This window comes from Electrophorus electricus, chromosome 23 (assembly GCF_041902795.1).
Source record: "Electrophorus electricus isolate QZ-2024a chromosome 23, ASM4190279v1, whole genome shotgun sequence".
Taxonomy (NCBI): domain Eukaryota; kingdom Metazoa; phylum Chordata; class Actinopteri; order Gymnotiformes; family Gymnotidae; genus Electrophorus; species Electrophorus electricus.
The window spans coordinates 1,512,501-1,532,369 of NC_137519.1; the positions used below are offsets into that span (position 1 = coordinate 1,512,501).

A 19,869-nucleotide genomic window follows, 5' to 3' on the forward strand; every position below is an offset into this window, starting at 1 on the left:
TCATGCCCCCCTTAACACAGTAAAGAGGAAGACGAGAAATGATGACGTGACAGCTGTGGTGAGCGACTGCTCATGACCAGTAAACAAGCAGAAAATGCATGTGCTTCACAGTCATAGCTGACCAGGAGGAAGAAAGGCTTAATTTCTCATTCATGCAGGATCACACCTTTCTTTCAGTAACAAGTACGTGCCATCATGCTCTCTTAGTACTTCTGTTTATACTTTCCTTTCATCCCTCTACCCCAGCCCCCCCCTCCCTCTCTCTCTCTCTCTCTCTCTCTCTCTCTCTCCCCCTCTCCCCATCTTTGACACTCCCACTCTGAGTCTTTCTCTACATACTGCCTGCCCTCTGTCACTTGTCTCTACCCTTCTCTCTGTCTACTCTGACCCATCTCCTTCTCTCTTCTGAAAGGACTAAAACTTGTTCCAGCCAGTGAGGTAGCGTCTGATGACCTCTCCCCTCCAGAAATCAGGTTGTATTTGCCTGGAGGTCCTCTGCGTTGCTGTGCTCCGTGAGACTCTGTGTGTGAGTGTGTGTGCATGCACGTGTCTGACTGTGTGAGTGGGTGACTTGGCTCCAGGGCTTGAGTGCTTTCTTTCTGAAGCTGATCGCAGTGCTGCATCTATAGCCCCAGCTGCCCTGTGCAGGAGTCGAATGAAAAGGGAGTTGTGTAGAGTTCTGTGGTGCAGGACATCTGACTTGTGTGGTTGCTTTAGTCGTGTGACAGTGTTGCCAGTGTACCTTTTGTAAAATACTTCTGTATAAATACAGAAGAGAGGGGGCACTGTACATCTTTGAGGCTGAAGTATTCTTGATCATAGTTTAAAATTTATCAGAGTAAAAACTGCATATATTTCATTCTTTTGTGCTTTTTCTTCCTTCCTTCCTTTCTTTCCCCTTCTACTCTGTTTAGTCTTTCTTTATGTAGTCTTTCTTCATCTGAAGTCAGAAGAGTTTGTGTGTGGTGTGTGACGGTATTTGTGCAGGTCTGTGAAATTCTCAGGTGGCTCTTGCTTTCTGTCCTAATCCCAGCCCTAGGTGTCTCCACAAAAAAATACAAGCAATATATCACACACACACACTCTCTCAAAAAGGAGGATGGCTAATTAAAATTGCAGGAGTGCACATGACGACATTGGCACACACACTCACAGCGCTCTGCATAGTGTACTCTTATAGAAAGATGTCCTAATGAAATTTAGAGAAGGCAGGCATGGCACAGCCGTGGTGAGTGGACCCAAGGTATAGGGAGGGCAGGCTTTCTGTAGAGGCCACACCCAGCCATTCTGTCCACTCAGAGACAAGCGATTGGGAAAGGTCTACAGAGTAGGTAGACGGAGACAAGGTGCTCTAGTCTGCAACATCTACCCCTGTGCAGAGTAGTTGCAGAACATCCTTAATATTCAGACATGACAAAGGCTTTGATTACTGTGTTAGATTATGACTGGAAACAAACCATGCAATTAAGATGATATCTAGGCCTATAGTTGGATACCCAAGACCTACCAAGGCTGGGTTATGGAATCCGCTGGTCTTCTGGAAACTATGAGGTCTTTTGTCATGTTCACATTTGAGTCCAGATTGTTGTCATGGTGCTATTTGGTCAGCCTTGTTTCTGTATGCAGATTTGTCACTACTCTTGATGATTCTAATAACTGCTGAATCATGTGCTTCGCAGCAGGTGCAGGTGCTCATGTGGGCCTGAGCCCATCGTGGGGAGGTTCTGATAGCAGGAACAACAAACAGCATGTCAAGAAAGCCCCAAACATGACTGAAGCATAGTTCATACTAGTCATACTAGTGCGATATGACGAGATCATTTGTTAGTTTTCTATGTTTACGTTAATTTTTTATATAAATGTTTAGCTTTTTATATTTTATACATTCATATTTTATGTCATTGAAAATTTCCACCAAGGTTCTAAATAAAAGAATCAAGAATCAAATATTATTTCTCGAGTAAATATTTCAATGCAATAACAAATAGGTCTTTTCATGTGGTCAAACTAGTTCTTCTTTAAGTTTATAGAAAATGTATTGTTATCTGGATATGAATAATCTATACCAGGATATAAGATTTTGGTCATATCGCACAGCCCTAGTTCAAAATGGGTCGAAATATTGGTGGTGCTGGTGACCCAGGTTGGTTCAGTTGTTGGTCTGTTCGGCAAGTTTGACAACTTGGTTGCATTTGCGACAACAGCCCTAGTCTATAGCTCTGTAGCCTACACCAGACATTGGTCCTTTTATACTGTGGAATATGTGCATTCCAGATATTTATGTACATAACATTTTTTAATAGTTTTTAAAAATGAATTAAAATTAATATTAAATAAAAATTCATAGTTGATATAGGCAAGTTTAAAATGGCAAACTCAAGATGGTAGCATTAAAAATCAAAAAGCACAAAAGTAAAAAACTACTTTAAACAGAATACTTTAAACAAAACTTACTTGGTGTTTTGAGGCTACAGATGTAAGCACTAGCAATGAAAGAGTGGAATATAATTTACTATTGCACAGAACCGACATGCTGAACTGAGGATGTTCAGTGTTCCTGGATGAGAAAAAAAACAGACTTAGAAAAAAGGCTCCTTAGCTTAACCATGTACATTTTTTTTTACAACTGTGATCTTCTCAATAGACCAGACAGTATCGCGATTGAAGTTTTGGGCTAAGCCAGTAGTCATGAGGAGTCCTTTGGATTTTTCTAGAGGAGGTTTGACTGCCCATTCACTACCTGTTCATCTACATCTGCAACTAAATACTATATTTTTGAAGTGAGACTGACCATCTTTAAGAAAATGATCAGACTTAACGTGGTGGGGGGCATTGCTGACTGGTTCAGACATCCTACCTTAACACAGTGGTGAGTGTCACTAGAGACTTCAGACATCCTACGATGGGCATTGGCATCTGACAGCTGAGACTGACTACAGCACTGAGATGATGAAGGTACCTGCACTTCTGCACGTCTCTTTGTAGGACTTTTGCTGTAAGCCACAGTTACATTTATTTCTGAGCCTCTGTATGACCACTGAACAGTGTCAAATCTTCTTTAAGTGAGTCAGTGATTGTTTAAGATGGACTTTATTTATTTTGCACTTCTAGGTATCAGCGTTCATCCCTGTATTCTACAGTATTCTAGTTCATTGGTATGTTTAATTCTAACCTAGTATACTGTACTTGGATATATTCTATGAGTAAATGACAAAGCACTTTTGTAAGTTGCTCTGGATAAGAGCATCTGCTAAATGCCGTAAACGTAAAGGTGACGGGAACTCTGTGGAACGTCATTTTATTGGTTGCCTGTTTGAGCAGATGGAGAGAATGGACTGCTCACTGCAGTGACATTAACTCAAGGAAACATATAGTACTCTTGTTAATACAGCACCCATGTTAACGTGCTTGTATGTGTGTGTGTGTGTCTGTGAGAGACTGTGAGTTTGAGGGTCAGGCCACTTGGATCAGGATATATTAGTGCATGATGGCTCTAATGCTGAACTAAATTAGAAAAAGGCAAGAAACTTGATTTTACTTCCTGTGTGTGGCTGGTATATGTATGACTACTTGTATACTACGTGTGGCTAGTATATGTATGAGTGTATGCGTGTCCTGTATGTAGCTGGTATATGTATGACTACACACATGTCTTATGGTTGTGTATATTGGGGGTGGGGTGGTGAGACAAAAATATTGAGTGCATTTATCATCCAGCAACTGTGACCTTCTACTCATGTAAATATTTACCTCCACAGAAAGGAATGATTGTTCTCTCTATTGCGTTTGTGCGCTCTCTTCGTCTCTCTTCCTCACACTCTCTCATTACCTGCTTTCATAAGCCATTAATTAATGCTCTGATTTATCAATAAAAATAAATATATTTATAGTTAAAGATAAATAATTATCGTTAATTGAGCCCTTGCAATGAAAATCAGACATTTCCCCTTTTTGTGTAATCAGTTAATTTATTTTTTGAGTTTGTACAGCTTTTATATTAAAATTTTATCAAAATGCTAAATATGCTTTATTTAGACTTACCTTACTTCGTTCATGTGGGCATTTAAAAATAAACCTTGCAGCAATGCTTTATATTAGTTTTTGTTTTGTAGAATGTGGAACAATAGTAAATGGACAATGTATGGTTTTTCGTTGCAAGGGCTCAGTTGATGGCTTAATGATTATATATAATGGTGTTTTTTATTTAATAGTGTTGGAATCTAAATTTCTCCTTCTTGCTTTGTCTCATTATCTTTCTTGCTTTCTCTCACTCTCTCGGTCTCACTAACATTACAAATGAACAGATTGATTCTGTAACACATGCGCGCACACACACTTAATAACTCTGGTTTAGTGCGATAGCTTCATTGTGCTGGAAGGACATTAGAGCTCAGTGAGTGGGTTGTGAACACAGTTGTGTGAATCAAAACAACAGTCATAAAATGGCCACGTTTTTATTCTTCCCATGATCGTTAGGAATGAACCACTGGGGACAACAGTGTCTCACACACGTGATCTCTCACACACACTTCTCCTTCTGTATGTATAGTGTGCATTTATCCTTTTGTTTTCTTTTTATTGTCCATCTCCCTTGAGGAGTACATCAATCAAAAACAATCTCCAAAATACCATCTAAATGAGCCTGTATGTATGTGTGTTTGTCTGCACTTATGTGCGTAAATGTATGTGTAGTGATGACCTGTTGTCTTTTTGGCTTTTGGTGAAGTCAGGTGTACTCATAACAGTGGATGATGTGATTTCTGTGTGTACAAGTGCTTGCACGCATAAAAATACTTTTTGGAATTCCATCATTTCAAAAGGCTGACTTCAAATTCAGCTATGAAATATGCATTGAAAGGATTTATATGCATTGCCTTAAAAATCATTTGCTGGAATTACCCAGAATTATTTTGTTGAATTTTATGCGAGAAAAATTACGACTAAATCTGCAGTAATGTTAACTATTTATAAATGCTGATTCAACTTGGCTTGTGTAAAGCCTATGAATTTACAATCAGGAGTCCATGGAACTCAAGGTACGTGTGTTTAGTGCATTGGTCAGTTTGCTGTTGGCTCAGGAAAACAGGGTTCTGTTGGGTTGGTATTCTACCACATTCATTTAGCTACAAGGGTAATTTATCTGGTATGATTTTTCTTTTTGAATGGTCAGTTCATAACTTGAGATCTTGTAAGCATATTCAGCAACTGAACAGAGAATACCAGCTACTGCACTGCTGAAAGGTTTTGGCCTATTTCTATGATTTGGATCTTATTTTATGATTGGATTATTGCATGCATATTTTTGATGTATTTTGTTGGCATGTGACTAATGAAAGTAGGAGAATGTGGAGGAAATTATAACTGGAAAAGCATATAACATGGGAAGAATATTATATAGTATTTCTACTGTTACATATAGCAATTATGAAATGTTTTAAAGCACATTGTCAAATCTTTGATATGACATAGTTAAATATTGGCCTACATTATTTTAATACATTTGCCGCCATAAATCAAAACAAATCAAAAGATGACTTGTATGGAATATCAGGGTTCAGGATAAAATATTTTATATGTATTTGTTAAAATTCTTTTTATTTATATATCATCACAAATACCAATGCTGTGTAGCAGAGTGGTAAGTGTTTATGAAGTTGACCAGTGATGTGGTAGCAGAGTGGATACCACCTTATACAGTTCATGAAATGTATTTTCATTAAGCAAGTCAAGCATGTTGAGACTTAAATACTGTACGTACATTCTAGGTTTGGTGAGTAAAACTTGAATATATATTAAGATTTATAGATAAAACTGGTCAGCTCTGTTAACTAGCTAGATAGGTTATGGTTGTAATTTTTTGTCTTGTAGTGTCATATCCCTGTCCCACATATGTCCATATTTTGGGGGTGGGATGTTCTCCTTTTAGGGGTTAATAAACTATGTGTCTGTTGCAGTTTGTGTTTAATCTATGGGTATTTTATGTTCTAGCTATAGCATTTCTGTGTGTTTAATCTATAGGTATTATTTTCTAGTTACGATGTGTATGTGTGTTTTAATCTATAGGTAAATTCTAGCTACAGTGTGTCTGTGTGTTTAGATGATGGTGGACAGAGTGTGGTACTACGTGTTACCACACAAAACGCGATGCAAATCCAATGCTTGCTTTTGCATCTCACATACACGCTTCTCTAATCAGCAGTGTGTGTTCTCACACCCAGCCACCCCCCCACCCCCACACACACACATACTCTCTCAGATGCAGGCACTATTACACAGACACACACTCACTCTTCTCATCAGGCCCACAATGCTGAGCTGTTCCAGTCTACTCTCATGCAAATTAGTCACACGTCCTCACAACAGCAACAAAAACACAAACACAAGCATGCTGATTTCCGTGGCTAATCATTGCCATGCATCTGTGTGTGAGGGATTTCTGCAGAGAAGTGCATGCATGTTCCTCATGGTGAGCCAAGCACTGGTGATCGACCTGATTAAGTGAGAACTTGGCTTCAGCTGCTAACCTGGTGCTAAAAGAATATTTCTGTTCAATTCTGTAAAGTGATCTGTTCATATATTGCATGCACTGCTGTCAATGATATGCTGCAAACTATATTATTTCCATCTAATGTATGAAAAATCACCTTGTTTTGGATCACCATAGCAAAAAGTATCATCTAGTAATTCTCAAAATATGTCCTATTGGTTGTTTCATTTCAGGATGAGGAAATAAGTATCCTCTTTCTTAAATACCAGGACAACATGACATCTTCACTGTAGGGAAGCAGGGTACCAAAATGATACCTTGGAATAAAAACCTCACGAAAATATAAAGTCCTGAACACAGAAAAGTCTGATTGCAAAAGTTTGATTTTTAAATGAAATCTTGCTTTTAAAAAAAGACAAGTAAACTTACTATATAAACTAAATATTTCAACTTGTAATTACATTAGGGAAGTTCTTACCTAGGAAAATCAACATGTATATGGTTTTCTATCAGTCACATTCTCCTTGGACTTCTCTGTTTAATCGGTTTAGGCTGCTTTAGAGTCTGCTATATTTTGTTTGTGGAGCACAAATGTTATGGTAGCCTGCCTGGATGAAGCTGAGTTCTTGAGTTCTAAAAAAAAAAATAGAGTAAGAAGTTTGAGATTAAACTGTACACCCAGTGCTCCATTTTAAACACCAGATTATTACAGAATCGAATTGTTTTCTACACTGTAATATTGAAAAAACATTGAACTTTCTATGGTTCATGCAAGTCTAGAATGTAGGGCTGTAGAAGGTCTGTGGTGTTGAACTGTGGTGGAATGTAGGACTGTAGAAGGTCTGTGGTGTTGAACTGTGGTGGAATGTAGGACTGTAGAAGGTCTGTGGTGTTGAACTGTGGTGGAATGTAGGACTGTACAGCCGTGGCCAAAAGTTTTGAGACTAGCACAAATTTTGGTTTTCACAAAGTTTGCTGCTTCAGTTTTTATGGCGGCAATTTGCATTAACTCCAGATTGTGAAGAGTGATCAGGTGAATTGCAATTAATTGCAGTCATTACTTGTGATGAAAATGAACTTAATAATAAAAATGACTGCATTCCAGCCACTGCATTTCAGCCCTGCCACGAAAAAGCCCTCTAACATAATTTCAGTGATCTTCTCACTAGCTAAGGAGAAAGTGTTAATGAGGACAAGGCAGCTGATATCCCTCTGTCATGCTGATTAGAAGAGCAGACTGGTTGCTTAAAAAGGGTGGTGGTGCTTGAAGTTTTCTTCTATTAACCATGGTTACCTCCAAGAAAACATGTGCAGTCATCATTGCATTCAGTTGCAGTGAAGAAGGATTTCAGGGCACCCAAGAAAGTCAAGAAAGTGCCAGGACCATCTCCTAAAGAGGATGCAGCTACGGGATTGGGTCATCACCAGTGTAGAGCTTGCTCAGTAATGGCAGAAGGTAGGTGTGAGTGGATCTACATACACAGTGAGGCAAAGGCTTTTGGAGGATGGCTTGGTGTCAAGAAGGGCAGCAAAGAAGCCAAGGACAGACTGCCATTCTGCAGGAAGTATAGGGATTGGACTCCAGAAGACTGGGGTAAAGTTATTTTCCCTGATGAATCCCCCTTCAGACTAATTGGGACATCTGGACAAATTATTGTCTGTAGAAGTTGAGTGCTACCATGAGTCCTGAGTCATGCCAACAGTGAGGCATCCTGAGACCATTCACGTGTGGGGTTTTTTCTCATCCAATGGAGTGTGTTTAGTCAAAATTTTGCCTAAGAACACTGCCAGGAATAAGGAATGGAATCAAAAAATCCACCAAGAGCAATTTTTCCCAATGATCCAGGAGTAATTTGGTGATGAACAATGCTTTTTCCAGTATGACGGCATACCCTGTCACAAGGCAAAAGTGATAACCAATTGGCTCAGTGAACGAAACATTGAAATTTTGGGTCCATGGCCAGGAAACTCCCCAGATCTCAATTGAGAACCTGTGGTCAAACCTCAAAAAGAGGGTGGACAAACATAAACACAGAAACTGTGTTTCAACTCCAAGCACTGATTAGGCAAGAATGGATTGCGTTCAGTCAAGAAGCTAATATAGAGCATGCCAAGGCAATTTGCAGAAGTCTTAAAAAAGAAGGGTCAACACTGTAAATATTAAGTCTTTCCTTAAACTAGATGTATTTTTCAATAAAAAGTTAACAAAACTTATGAAATGCTTATAATTGTACACTATATCATATAAACAAATGGCAAAAGGATCTTGGAAAAAAAAACGAAGCAGTAAACTTTGTGAAAACCAAAATTTGTGTCAGCCCCAAACCTTTGCCCACCACTGTAGAAGGTCTGTGGTGTTGAAATGTGGTGAAATGCAGGGCTGTAGAAGGTCTGCATTGTTGAACTGTGGTGGAATGTAGGGCTGTAGAAGGTCTGCAGCTCTGTGTCTCTGAGTCCCTCATCCTTTGACATTCTAAACCCTGACCCCACCGCACTCTAACCTTCCTAGTGCCATTGTGTGGGGGAGTGGGGGTTAAACACCGCTCATGGTCCTTAGCTTAGTGACTCATTTTTCCAGTTGATTTGAGTAGCTTTTCTGAGTCTCTCAGTTTAGAAACATTCATTACAGCACCATTAAGTATTACTGTCAATTTCCTTTGTAATACAGTTTCTTAAAGTTTAATGGCAAAGCTGAAAATAACAAGAAGCAGTTCTTAAACTCTTTTAGCAGCCTGTAATTTCAGTCCACTGACTGTTTTAATACTAGCTCTGTTACTGTCACATTACAGAAAAAAACAGAATCTCCAGCCTCCTGTTTGTTAACCTCTTTCTCACTCTGTCTTGCTCTGTTTCTTTCTCTTTCTCATACACGTACTCTTTCTGTATCTGCTGATCCCTGACCTGTTTCCCAGAATGCTTGGGTGGGAAACTAGGGGTTCCAGTAGTGTGTGTGTGTGTGTCTCTGGGGAGTGACTGTTGACTTGGTTTTCTTGCATGTCCCTGCGACTGTTAAAGCACTACCCAGGATGTTCATGAACCGTCACTGCAGTTTATAAAGCTATGAAAAATTAATTGACAGCAAAGGTTCATAGTTGGAGGATGGCTGTTATAGACTGTAGGAAGGGGCTTACAATGTTCATAGACTGTATGAAGAAGCTCTTTCCCTCTAACCCAAGCCTCTCTGCCTCTTTACACAACCCAAACTCTAACTCTCTTATAACTCTCTCTGTGCTCCTATTGTGTGCTGCCAGAACGTTTATCATTTCATATTAATATGGTTTATTTCATATCATACTCTGTGGTTTATTTCAATGTGTTGTGCAAATCATGCTTTACAGCAGTATTTGTCATCATTTGGGTCCTTTGCTGTAAGACAACACAAACATGGATTTTATGCTAAATGACAGACTGACAAATCAAGAAAGCTTTAGCAGTTTTAATAAATCGAATCTAGAATACTTTAGCAGGTTTAATAAACCGAATCAAAATGGCTTTAGCAGGTTTAATAAATTGAGAAAACAACAAGGGAGGGCAGAGAATAGACAGACCAACAAGACAATACAGCGAAAAAACGAAACGGAGATAACAATGATATGCTAAATGCAACTTTTGCCTAGCTAGCTAGAGCAACAAGGTAAAATAAAAAGAGGTTTCAGTGACACTTGGAAATCTACAGAGATACAACGTGGCGGAAGGAAAGCATTGGACGGCCGTGTTACTGCATGAATAGCTGTTAAAGGAATGTTTAGGTAGACGAGCTGATAAGCAGCTCATGAGAATCAGGTGCTTAGACTTCAGATGAGGCAGAGCCCTCGGTACTCTGCGTGAGGCAGTTTAGAGTAAATCAGAAATTGTGGGACACCGTGTTTTGATATAGCTTTAAAGCCTAAGCACCACCCAATGGACCTCCCAAAACATTTCACATCATCTTAGCTAGTGAAAAAATTTATATGTGAATTAAAATGAAAATAACATTGATGGAAAAACACGGTCATTCCAGAAATTCCAGAAAGTTGCAGAGTGACGTCACTGGTGGACACCCGTGAACAAAGGCGACATCAAACCTTATTACGACTGACTTGGACTGTGAATTTTCCAGTGCTGGTCACTCAGATTCTGAAGATATTTTTAAAGGGGCTGTTTTCTATCTATCGATAGTCACGATAGTCACAGAAACTCCGCTTTTGCTGTATTTATGTATTTGACGCTTTCATGTTAGCTGATGCTTTAACATAAAATATCAACACCAGCCTATTTTAACACCCATCTACCTGAAGAAAGGACCAGATATGTAGAGTAACCTACATCTGATTAGACTCCTTCAGTGTTCCTTTTCTTTCCTAAAACCAGTAGGCTAAGCTAGGCAATATTGCCATCTAGACAGCTAATGTAATCTAATATTGTGGTCCTTATACTCGTCTATTAAGAGCAAGTATCCTACTTTGATAGCTAGCTAGCAAGTTATCTTAAAGCAAGCTATCATAGCTAGCTAGTTGGACTCTAAACAGCCTGATTAGCTAACTAACCTTGCTAAACTATATTTACATTCACGGAATTTAACAACTAGTTTGTATTTGGTTAATGCATAAGAGAATAACACTAACCAGAATATGACTTTTTGTGTGTCATTTCATTACAGGTAGGCTATTCAGAACTAACATTAGCAAAATATATGACAAGTTCAAGAGAAATATGAAGTATGAGAAGCACTGCCCAATAATGTAATGCATTAAGTTTAAACAACAGCAAAACAACATCTTTTCTACAAAATGTTTGGGTTTCTTGTAGATTTCAGTTTTCACAGCACGTAAATGAAAGAGAACAGTTAGTGATTTCACACTGACACAAAATATATAGCAGGAGGCAGGTACGTTACCTAAACGGAATTCCATACAGAGTAGTGCTTCAGCTGTAATACCTTAATCAAGATCAACGTCTCTGCTATCATGACACGCAGATTAGTACAGTAAAATAAACAATCCTTATTGCTGCAGTGATTGTAATAACAGAATGAAGACCTTCAACGAGACCTTCTACAAATTTGACTACAAGTGCAGGTCATCAAGCTCCTTGTCAGCTAAATGTGTGCGTGTTTGGATGCTAGTTCAATGCACAGCTGTATATATCTTTTTCTCACTTTTTTTCAGAATGTTGAAACCTCTTCTTCATATCTAGTATAACAATTATACACTATATAAATATTGTAGTGGGTAACAACTTGGGTACTTGGGTGGAAAATTTCAAAATTAAGTTGGTTGCATGTGATAAACACGTGATCTAAAATCTTTATTTTCAGCCGACCAACCATTTTACTGAATTGTAAGCTTAACATGTTTAGTTAAAAAAACATTAATGCTCACTTGCTGGTTATGAGCCTGGCATCGGATTGCACCAACCCGGGTGGAACGTGGGGTTTGCACTGCCAAGTTGCAGAGGGAACGCTTGCTTGGCTGACGCTTATTACAGCGGAGCTTGCTAGTTAACTTCTAATACACACTTTCTACTGTAGTTTTTAACTTTAACTAACTAAATGTTAGTGGAGCGTGTGTTGGCAGTTAGCTAACACCTAACACGCGTGTCACTTCAACATTTAGCTAGTTGTGTACCTTTTACAGCAGTAAACGATAATAAGGTGAACAGTAATTAATTAGCATTTGTCAGGGTTACTCTTGTGGAGCTCAGCTTTTGTCCCCTGGCACTGTACATTCTGATTCTCATTGAATTCTATAGAGTGCAGAGTTTGTTACTAAAAATAAAACATATAGAACCTGTTCAGGATCTCTTATCTGTCTCTGTCTCCTGCATCTTACTTTTCACTCTCACTCCCTGTCTCTCTCCCTCTCTCACATGCTTGCTCCTCTCTCTCTCTCTCTCTCTATCTATCTATCCCCTCTCCCCCGCTCTCTCTCTCTCTCTCTGTCTGTCTCTCCCTCTCTCTTGCTCCCTCTCTCTCTGGCACCCTTGATACTTACTTCTCTCTCTCTCTCCCCCAGTCTCTGGTGCCCCCTCTGTCCCACAGTGTAAGTAATTGTGAGGAGTATATTGAAAGGGACACAGATAGCAGGTTGCTGAAGATGATATTACTCTTGTAATAGTCTTCTGTCTAAATCTCAGCTCAGTACAATGTCTCGTTAGAAGCATCAAAAACTACATGTATGTTTGTGTGTGTCTAAGAGAGAAATGGGGCATATGAAACTAGTTGTTTGTGCTGATGCTAGTATGAAACGTACAGTATAAAACTTGTGTATGCTCACATCGTGTGTGTGTTTTGTGTGGCTATTTTTGAAAAGTGTAAGGAAGGCACTGTCTCATTATTGCCTAAGGATTCTGTAGAAAAGTGAACAGACATGGTCTTTCATATTAACAGGTTAGTAAAAGGTCTCATGAATTAATATGGCACTTTCCTGACTAGACCAGTCACTGAGGGCTTTAGTGCTAGGAAACTGCTCCCCTTAACCTTTTTACCTCTTAACCTTTTCACTTTCATACAATCCAGCAAAATGACCATTTAAACCACTAAAATCCCAATACTTAGTTCAGTCACATGTGGCTTTTAGATATTTGAGCTGTACAGTACATAAGAAACTGCAGAATTGTACTGTGAGATGGTGTTTAAGCTTGCTGAGAAGCTGTGAAGGTGAATTAATGTTCTTTGTACTGCATCATTGATAGTGTTGTTGTGCATGATGGGAAAAGATAAAGGTCTTGTTTGAAAAACAGAAATTCCACTATGCTAACAGTGTGTAACTGGTTAATGAGCTCTCAATAAGAGACTTCTGAATTCTTTAATTGTGCTTTTTTTATTTTCTCTGTGTTTATCTGTTTTATAACTTAAATTTGATTATAATTATTTTTATTCAAAGGTATACACACACACACACACACACACGCTCTGCACATTTTGATGTTGGCTCTAATTGACGTGTTAGCTCTTTGACATCTAACTGAAATAAATGGCCTGATATTAAGTCTTCCTTGAGTTGGGTGTGTGTGAGCACTGCACAATAGTCAGCCAAGGTAGTCAGCTGTACTGCACAGTAGCCAGAGACCAACATGCATGCACGCATGCACATATGCACAGACATGCACACAGTTGGACTTTGCCTTGATCTGTCATGCTTTCTCTTGGTACATTTCCCTGAACATTCAGCATGCAAAACCACACGGCAGTTTGTTTCAGTGCCTCTCAGTGGTTTTGAGTGTGTAGGCTTAATGACCTTTTATTAGCGTGTGCAGTAAATGGCTGATCACGGATGCTGTGAAATCTGTGGCCTAAAATGTGGCCTTGCACCCTCACATGCTTAAAAACAGCCCTGTTTCTGGTTCTTTAGATTAAATGATAATATACTTTAGTTCAGGAAATTGTATTCCATTGGAAATTGCTTTCAATAAGATGTAGCAAAGTAGCCTTTTTAAGTAAGCCGCATATGAGAAAGCACCTGGTCTATTACAATTCCCATACAAGTTTCCCTCCTAAAGCTACTTAATCGCGCGTGCATGTACACACACACACACACACACTGCACATTTTGTTGGCTCTAATCCGGTCTTACACAACTGACTGAACTAAATGGTTTATTAAGCCCTCCATTCATGAATTAATTCTATGGGTTATATGTGTATAAACAGGGAAAGACAGGTGAACCTGTGAACCACTGTAGCGTAGTGTGTCTCACTCAGCAGTAATCTGTCCCACCGAACAGTAGACTGTCTCCCTGAGTATTTGTGTGTGTCCCCGTGTGCAGTAATCTGTCCCACTCAGCAGTGAGCTGGCCCACTGCATGTTGTCCAGAACCACTGCACACTAGCCAGAGCTGCATACTAGCTGACTAATAATCGTTCTAGCAGAGCCCTTTGTGCTCTGTGTGCCCTGTTGTCATGTTGCCAAGCGATGCTGTCACACTGTTGCTGCTGTTGCCCCTAGAGATCTACTGCTGCTATAAATATCGCCCTGGCAGCGTGAGCTTTAGAGCTAGGCAGTGCTCCAGTGGCTAAACCCAGCCAGAAATCAGCACCACTTTCTCCAGGTGAGCTTACCTGGCTGCTCACAGGTGGATTACATCCGCGTTGTTGTCCTGCCCGGCTGGTGGCTTGAGTTTCTGACCTGCAGCACAGCTTGGTGGCAAGGTTGCATTTCACCTGTTTGTGGTTTCCTCAGACACTCTGTAACTTCAGCTCGGGGATTTGGATGAATGCGTCAGATATTCTGATCAGGTTTCGCCCATGAGGAGCTAAATTAGGAATCGTTAGCAGATTGGATTGAGTTTTGTCTATTGTTGAGTTGGATCACGAGATCCCTTATGTCAGGTGGCTCCGCCTCCTCAATGACAGCAGAATGATGCGAGTACAGAGTAGCACTATACTTGGGAGCCACTGCAGTGTGTGTGTGTGTATGGTTGTGTGTGTGTATGGTTGTGTGTGTGTGTGTGTGTGCGTGCGCGCGCGTGTACTTGTGCTGTGTGCTGACACATTCGCTCTCACACCCACAGAGTCTCTCGGATCAGTTGTGGCGTGTAGCATCTTTCCCCTCGGAGAACCATGGATACGTTTTTCCGCCGCCATTTCCGCCGGAAAGCCCGGGAGCTGAGCGGGCGACGACGCTCGAGCGTGGCGGTGCCGGCGAGTAAAGCGCGGCGGCGCTCCAGCGCAGGGCTGCCCTCTGCTGGCCTGACGCAGCGACGCAGGTCCAGTGTTCAGCTGCAGGCAACACTTCAGGCCACCGGGGGGCAGGGCGGGGCCGCGGAGGTCTGCGAGCGACGCTTCGTGCGGAGGCGCTCGAGTGGCACCACGGCCTGCCTGAAACAGAGCTTCTCGCTTCGCCGCCGCCAAGCTGCCAAGCACCGCAACATCCACGCACAGCTGCTGGGGCCGTCGCTGCTGCTGGCCAGCGTGGTGCAGATGAACCAGGAGAAGGATTTGGGCGGGGCCAGCGAAGGGGGACCATCTTCTGATTCGCACAGCGACGACAGCTGGGCAGAGCCCAACGAAGTGCGGAAGGATGGGTGCCCGTTGTGGCTGACTCAGGGCCTGCTGATGGAGGACAGCCTTCGGCCCCGCCACATCATCCGCACGCCACGATGCCTGCGCCGAAATTCCTCCCACCTGCTTCCAGCGGAGGCGGTGTATCACAGTCCCGCCCGTTATGGGCTTTACGGACATTACCGTAGGAACAGCCAGGCATGGAGGATGCCCAATGCGGGGGTTGGGGGTATGTGTGTGGGGAGGCGGAGGTCTGTGGTGTCGTGGATAGGGTCCGTCAATTACAAGAAATACTCCACCTGGTGGCCAGACCCTACACTCACAGGTTCGCTCCAGGAAACCTACTACGACCCACAGACTGACACATGGAATGGGTTCCTCTCGTATGTATAGCGAGATTTGTGTGTATTGTTTGTGTGTGCGTGGAGGTGTGTGTATGTGAGATAAAGCCAAAATACTATGGAAAGCTGCAAAAGCACTATAAAGGAAAGTAAGTGGAAGGTTTTCTCACCTGCCACTGAAAGTCAGGTATTTTCTTTGCTAACATCTTTGACCTAGTTTGTGTGGGTATATGCATTCATGTTGCCTTTACAATAACAGCAGGCAGAGCTGACAGAAAGTAGAGGGCAGATGTTACTTTGTAGTTGGCGTGTGGGAGGTGACTTTCTTTCAGAATAGCAGGAGCAGTTTTTCAGTTCATCTCTCTCTCTCGCTCTCTCTGTCTAGCCCTCCCCACTCACACTCACAAGCACACCCATACCCACACCCACAGATCTTTGCTCCCTTTGGTCGTTTTTCCAGTATTGTTGTCAGTAGCTGTGATTGTGGTGTGTCAGTTTACCTTTGCCTACCTCGGCCCCTCTGGTATTTATTTGTATGTGTGGTGTATAGATGTGCGTCAGTGATGACTGCATCATCCCTCAGTTTGATTGATTGTTTTGTTCCTTTATTGGCCATTAAATGTGTGTGTGTGTGTGTGTGTGTGTGTGTGTGTGTGTGTGTATATATAGGAAGGCCATAGCTAAGTCCGGACTACAGCACCTGTCATCTCAGCCAAGCAGTTCAGTGCTGTCCAAATGTGACTTGGACAGAGATATCCGGAGTACTGTGGACTGGAGTGTGAGTTAATCTACCACACACAAAACACACCCAGAGACACAAAAATAACCCTGTCCCAAACATACACACACAACCACACACAAATATCCACCCTCCCAAACACGTACAATAATATCCCCCCTCCCTAACGCACAGACACACACAAAATATGTCCCTCCTCTCAAAAACAGACACAAAAAACAAGAGTTACTATCCTCATCTTGCCCACACACACACACACACACAATGCACTGTTTGATGATAAGAATTCCTAAGCACATTACCATAATGGACTTTTTGGAAATGCTTTCCTGAAATTCTATACAGTTAGAAGTTATTTTAGTTTAACATAGAATGTTCTGTCTGTGTGCATGTGTGCAGGAGTCAGCGCTCTATGGTGAGCACATCTGGTTTGAGACCAACGTCTCTGGGGACTTCTGTTACGTTGGAGAACAGCACTGCTATGCAAAGACACTGGTGTGTTTGTGTTTGTGTGTGTTTCTTTCAGCTAATGGCACCTTCACTCTACAGCTAAAGCTGTCACAAACACAGAAAAGCTGTCACAAACACTAAAAAAAAAAAAGCAGAGGGGAACTTGAAAGTGGAAGTCAGAGCCTGCGCTGGAGAGACAGATGCGGAGAGACACTAAACAGGGAGAAAAGCAAAGACAGATGTGGAGAAACACAGGGCAGGGAGATGAGCAGTGAAAAATGTGGAGAGACACTGGACAGGGAGACAATAGGAGATGACTACATACAAAGGGAAGGAAGAGAGATGAAGATGTCAGAGAGAGACAGGGTTGATGGTCATGAGAGGGGTGACAGAATAAGGAGCAGAGCAGTGTTTTATGAAGAGGGGGAAAATAAGACCAGGGATGAGGTGGAGAGAGCAGTACAACACTCCTATCACTCAGTCCTTTCTGATCTCCACGGAAACTGTAGAAGTGTTTTCCTTCTGCTGGACCCTCAGGCACTGTCTGGTTCTGTCCAACTGTATGATATTCTGCATAAACGTTTCTGCTGCCCTCTGGAGGTTCACTTTAAAAGTGCATCAAATAGTTGATATGGCCCAATGTTTGTCAGATTTGGAAATTCTTAATTATTTGTTTGGAATGAATAGTTATTTGGTTGCACAATGCAGATTTGTTTACCAAATCCATCTACAGTTGAATTGAACGGTACAACCCAGTTTCAGGCACATCTGAATATGTGGAATAAATAGTTTTTATGTAAAATTACATAACAATTGAGCTGAGTAAACAATGTGGAGTTGACTAAAAAATGTGTATTTTCCACACACCATCTTGTATCACTTTTGTAAAAATGTTAATATTTGTAAAAGATTTGTACCTATGAATCATTTATTTATCCATCTCTACTAATCTATTTATCTGTTTATCCTTCTCTGTGTCTGTCTGTATACATCTCTCCCTGTTTCTCCACATAGCAAAAATCTGTGGCTCGAAAGAAATGTGCTGCTTGCAAGATTGTAGTTCACACCATCTGTATTCAGCAGTTGGAGAAGGTGAGTTCTTAATCTCCTGGCAATGGGCATGTGGACCATCACTGCCTCATCGACCAATCATGTCCCTACCCTCAGTTATCTCACAGGAAGGCTCAGCTCCAGGCGGAGTGGCTTGATGAACTGCCACACAGAGATCCGTCTTTCAGAGTGAGACCATCACAGCCCCTCTCTACTTCCCTCCGCCCTTTTCACTCTTTCTGGTCTCGCATACACTCCTTGGGACTGGTGTCTCACTGCCTCTCTCAGCCTCTGCTGTGGTTAAAAGATCGCTCGTTCACACTGTCCAATCCCAGAACACAGTGAGACTGTCTGGCCTCATGGCCCTGAGCAGAGACCCAGTGAATGCAGAAAGCTAGCGTTGCTATAGCAGCGGGAGGTTGGTGGGTGGGGTGTCAGGAAGCAGCCGAGGTAACATGGAGGTGATGGAAAGGCCCAGAAACACTCTTGCAGGAGCCAGAAGACCTCAGGCCCTGACACATTGTCACGTTTAACCCACCGCAGACCTAAAGAAACACATACCCTATTAGATCAGCTTGGAAAATGCAGCCAAAATCCTCTTTCTCAATTTACAAGGGAAGAGAGGCTCACCAGTAAGCTTTTTGTATTTTTTTTAAATATTAGTTTTTTTTTCTTAAACAGATTAATCCTTCCAAGGAGCATTCATTGGACAGTAAAACATAAGTCATGGAGTCAAATGGAAAAAATACACAGCTAGTTTCCAGCAAATGTATGTAAATATTTGAGTGTGTTAAGGTAGCTATAGCTAATATATGCATTCATTAGTATTAGCTGAATTTAAGGTAGCTGTAGCTAATATATTTATTATTATTAGCTGAGGTTAAGGTAGCTATATCTAATTATATATTCATTAGTATTAGCAACTAATCTGTTTATAGTCAATAAACAATGCAGTATGAGACATAGTGGGGATAAAGGTTGAAGCTCATATATGTCTCAGAATTGTCTCACTTCAAGCCTCACTGAATACAAACCCTCTGCCTCTACACTGCACTTTCGAATGGGAAATTGCTCATGACAATCAGGGTTAGGTTGTGCTACCTGAGTGGTTTAAGTACATACTGGTGGACCTGCTATCGGTGCATGATAAATAATGCTGTTACTGTTAGAGGTGTGGATATTTCAGGGTAAAATGGTTTGATTAGGGTGTTGGGGTTCAACTAACCACTCTTACTAACATTCTGAGAAGGGCACTGAATGTGGTGGAAACAACTCCTGATTTAGCATTTCTGATTCTTCTTTTAATTGAGAATATTAAAGAATGAAAGTATTTTTCATATGTGTGTGGTTTGTTTTTTTGGGTTTTTTTGGGACTGTTTCTTAAGTATTAAATGGCTTCTCACTTGAAAATCTTTAGAATATTTCTACTATTAACACAGTTAACACATTCTCTGGCTAAAATTTCTGTTTTATCCAAATCGTTGTTTCCTTAGTTGTCAGATTTCCTTCTGGGGGATTTTGGATCTCCTCATACCAAATGAAAAGTTAAAATGAACACTAATGTATCATGCATGTTTTAGATCAATTTCAGGTGTAAACCGACATTTAGGGAATCAGGGTCGCGGAACATACGGGAGGTGAGTTTCTGAGTTTGATCACGGCCTGTCTTTGGCTTCTTTATTTTTAATTTTGTTTAGTCACTTCACCTGCATGATATTTCTTCTCTCCAGTTACACAGTTCAGCAGCCCAGGGTACAGCTGGCAGCGTTTAACGTCTGCACCGGTGCAGCTGTTCAGCTGGAACCCTCGGCTTCTGAAATGCT

At 41.1% G+C, this 19,869-nt stretch overlaps 1 protein-coding gene across 6 annotated transcripts in view; it reads left to right on the forward strand.

Annotated features, from left to right (window-relative positions):
- dgkza (diacylglycerol kinase, zeta a) overlaps positions 1–19,869 on the forward strand; it is a 119,626-nt gene that overhangs the window by 47,867 nt on the left and 51,890 nt on the right. For 4 of the 6 annotated variants that reach the window (XM_027023195.3, XM_081705885.1, XM_027023196.3 and 1 more), the window contains exons 1-5: positions 533–15,849; positions 16,477–16,585; positions 16,946–17,041; positions 18,011–18,088; positions 19,627–19,683. In XM_027023195.3, coding sequence (XP_026878996.3) covers positions 15,026–15,849; positions 16,477–16,585; positions 16,946–17,041; positions 18,011–18,088; positions 19,627–19,683 — 1,164 coding nt within the window. In that variant the 5' untranslated portion in view covers positions 533–15,025. Of the gene's footprint in view, positions 1–532; positions 15,850–16,476; positions 16,586–16,945; positions 17,042–18,010; positions 18,089–19,626; positions 19,684–19,869 lie in introns of those variants that run through there. The other 2 variants (XM_081705886.1, XM_081705887.1) reach the window with 1 other exon arrangement.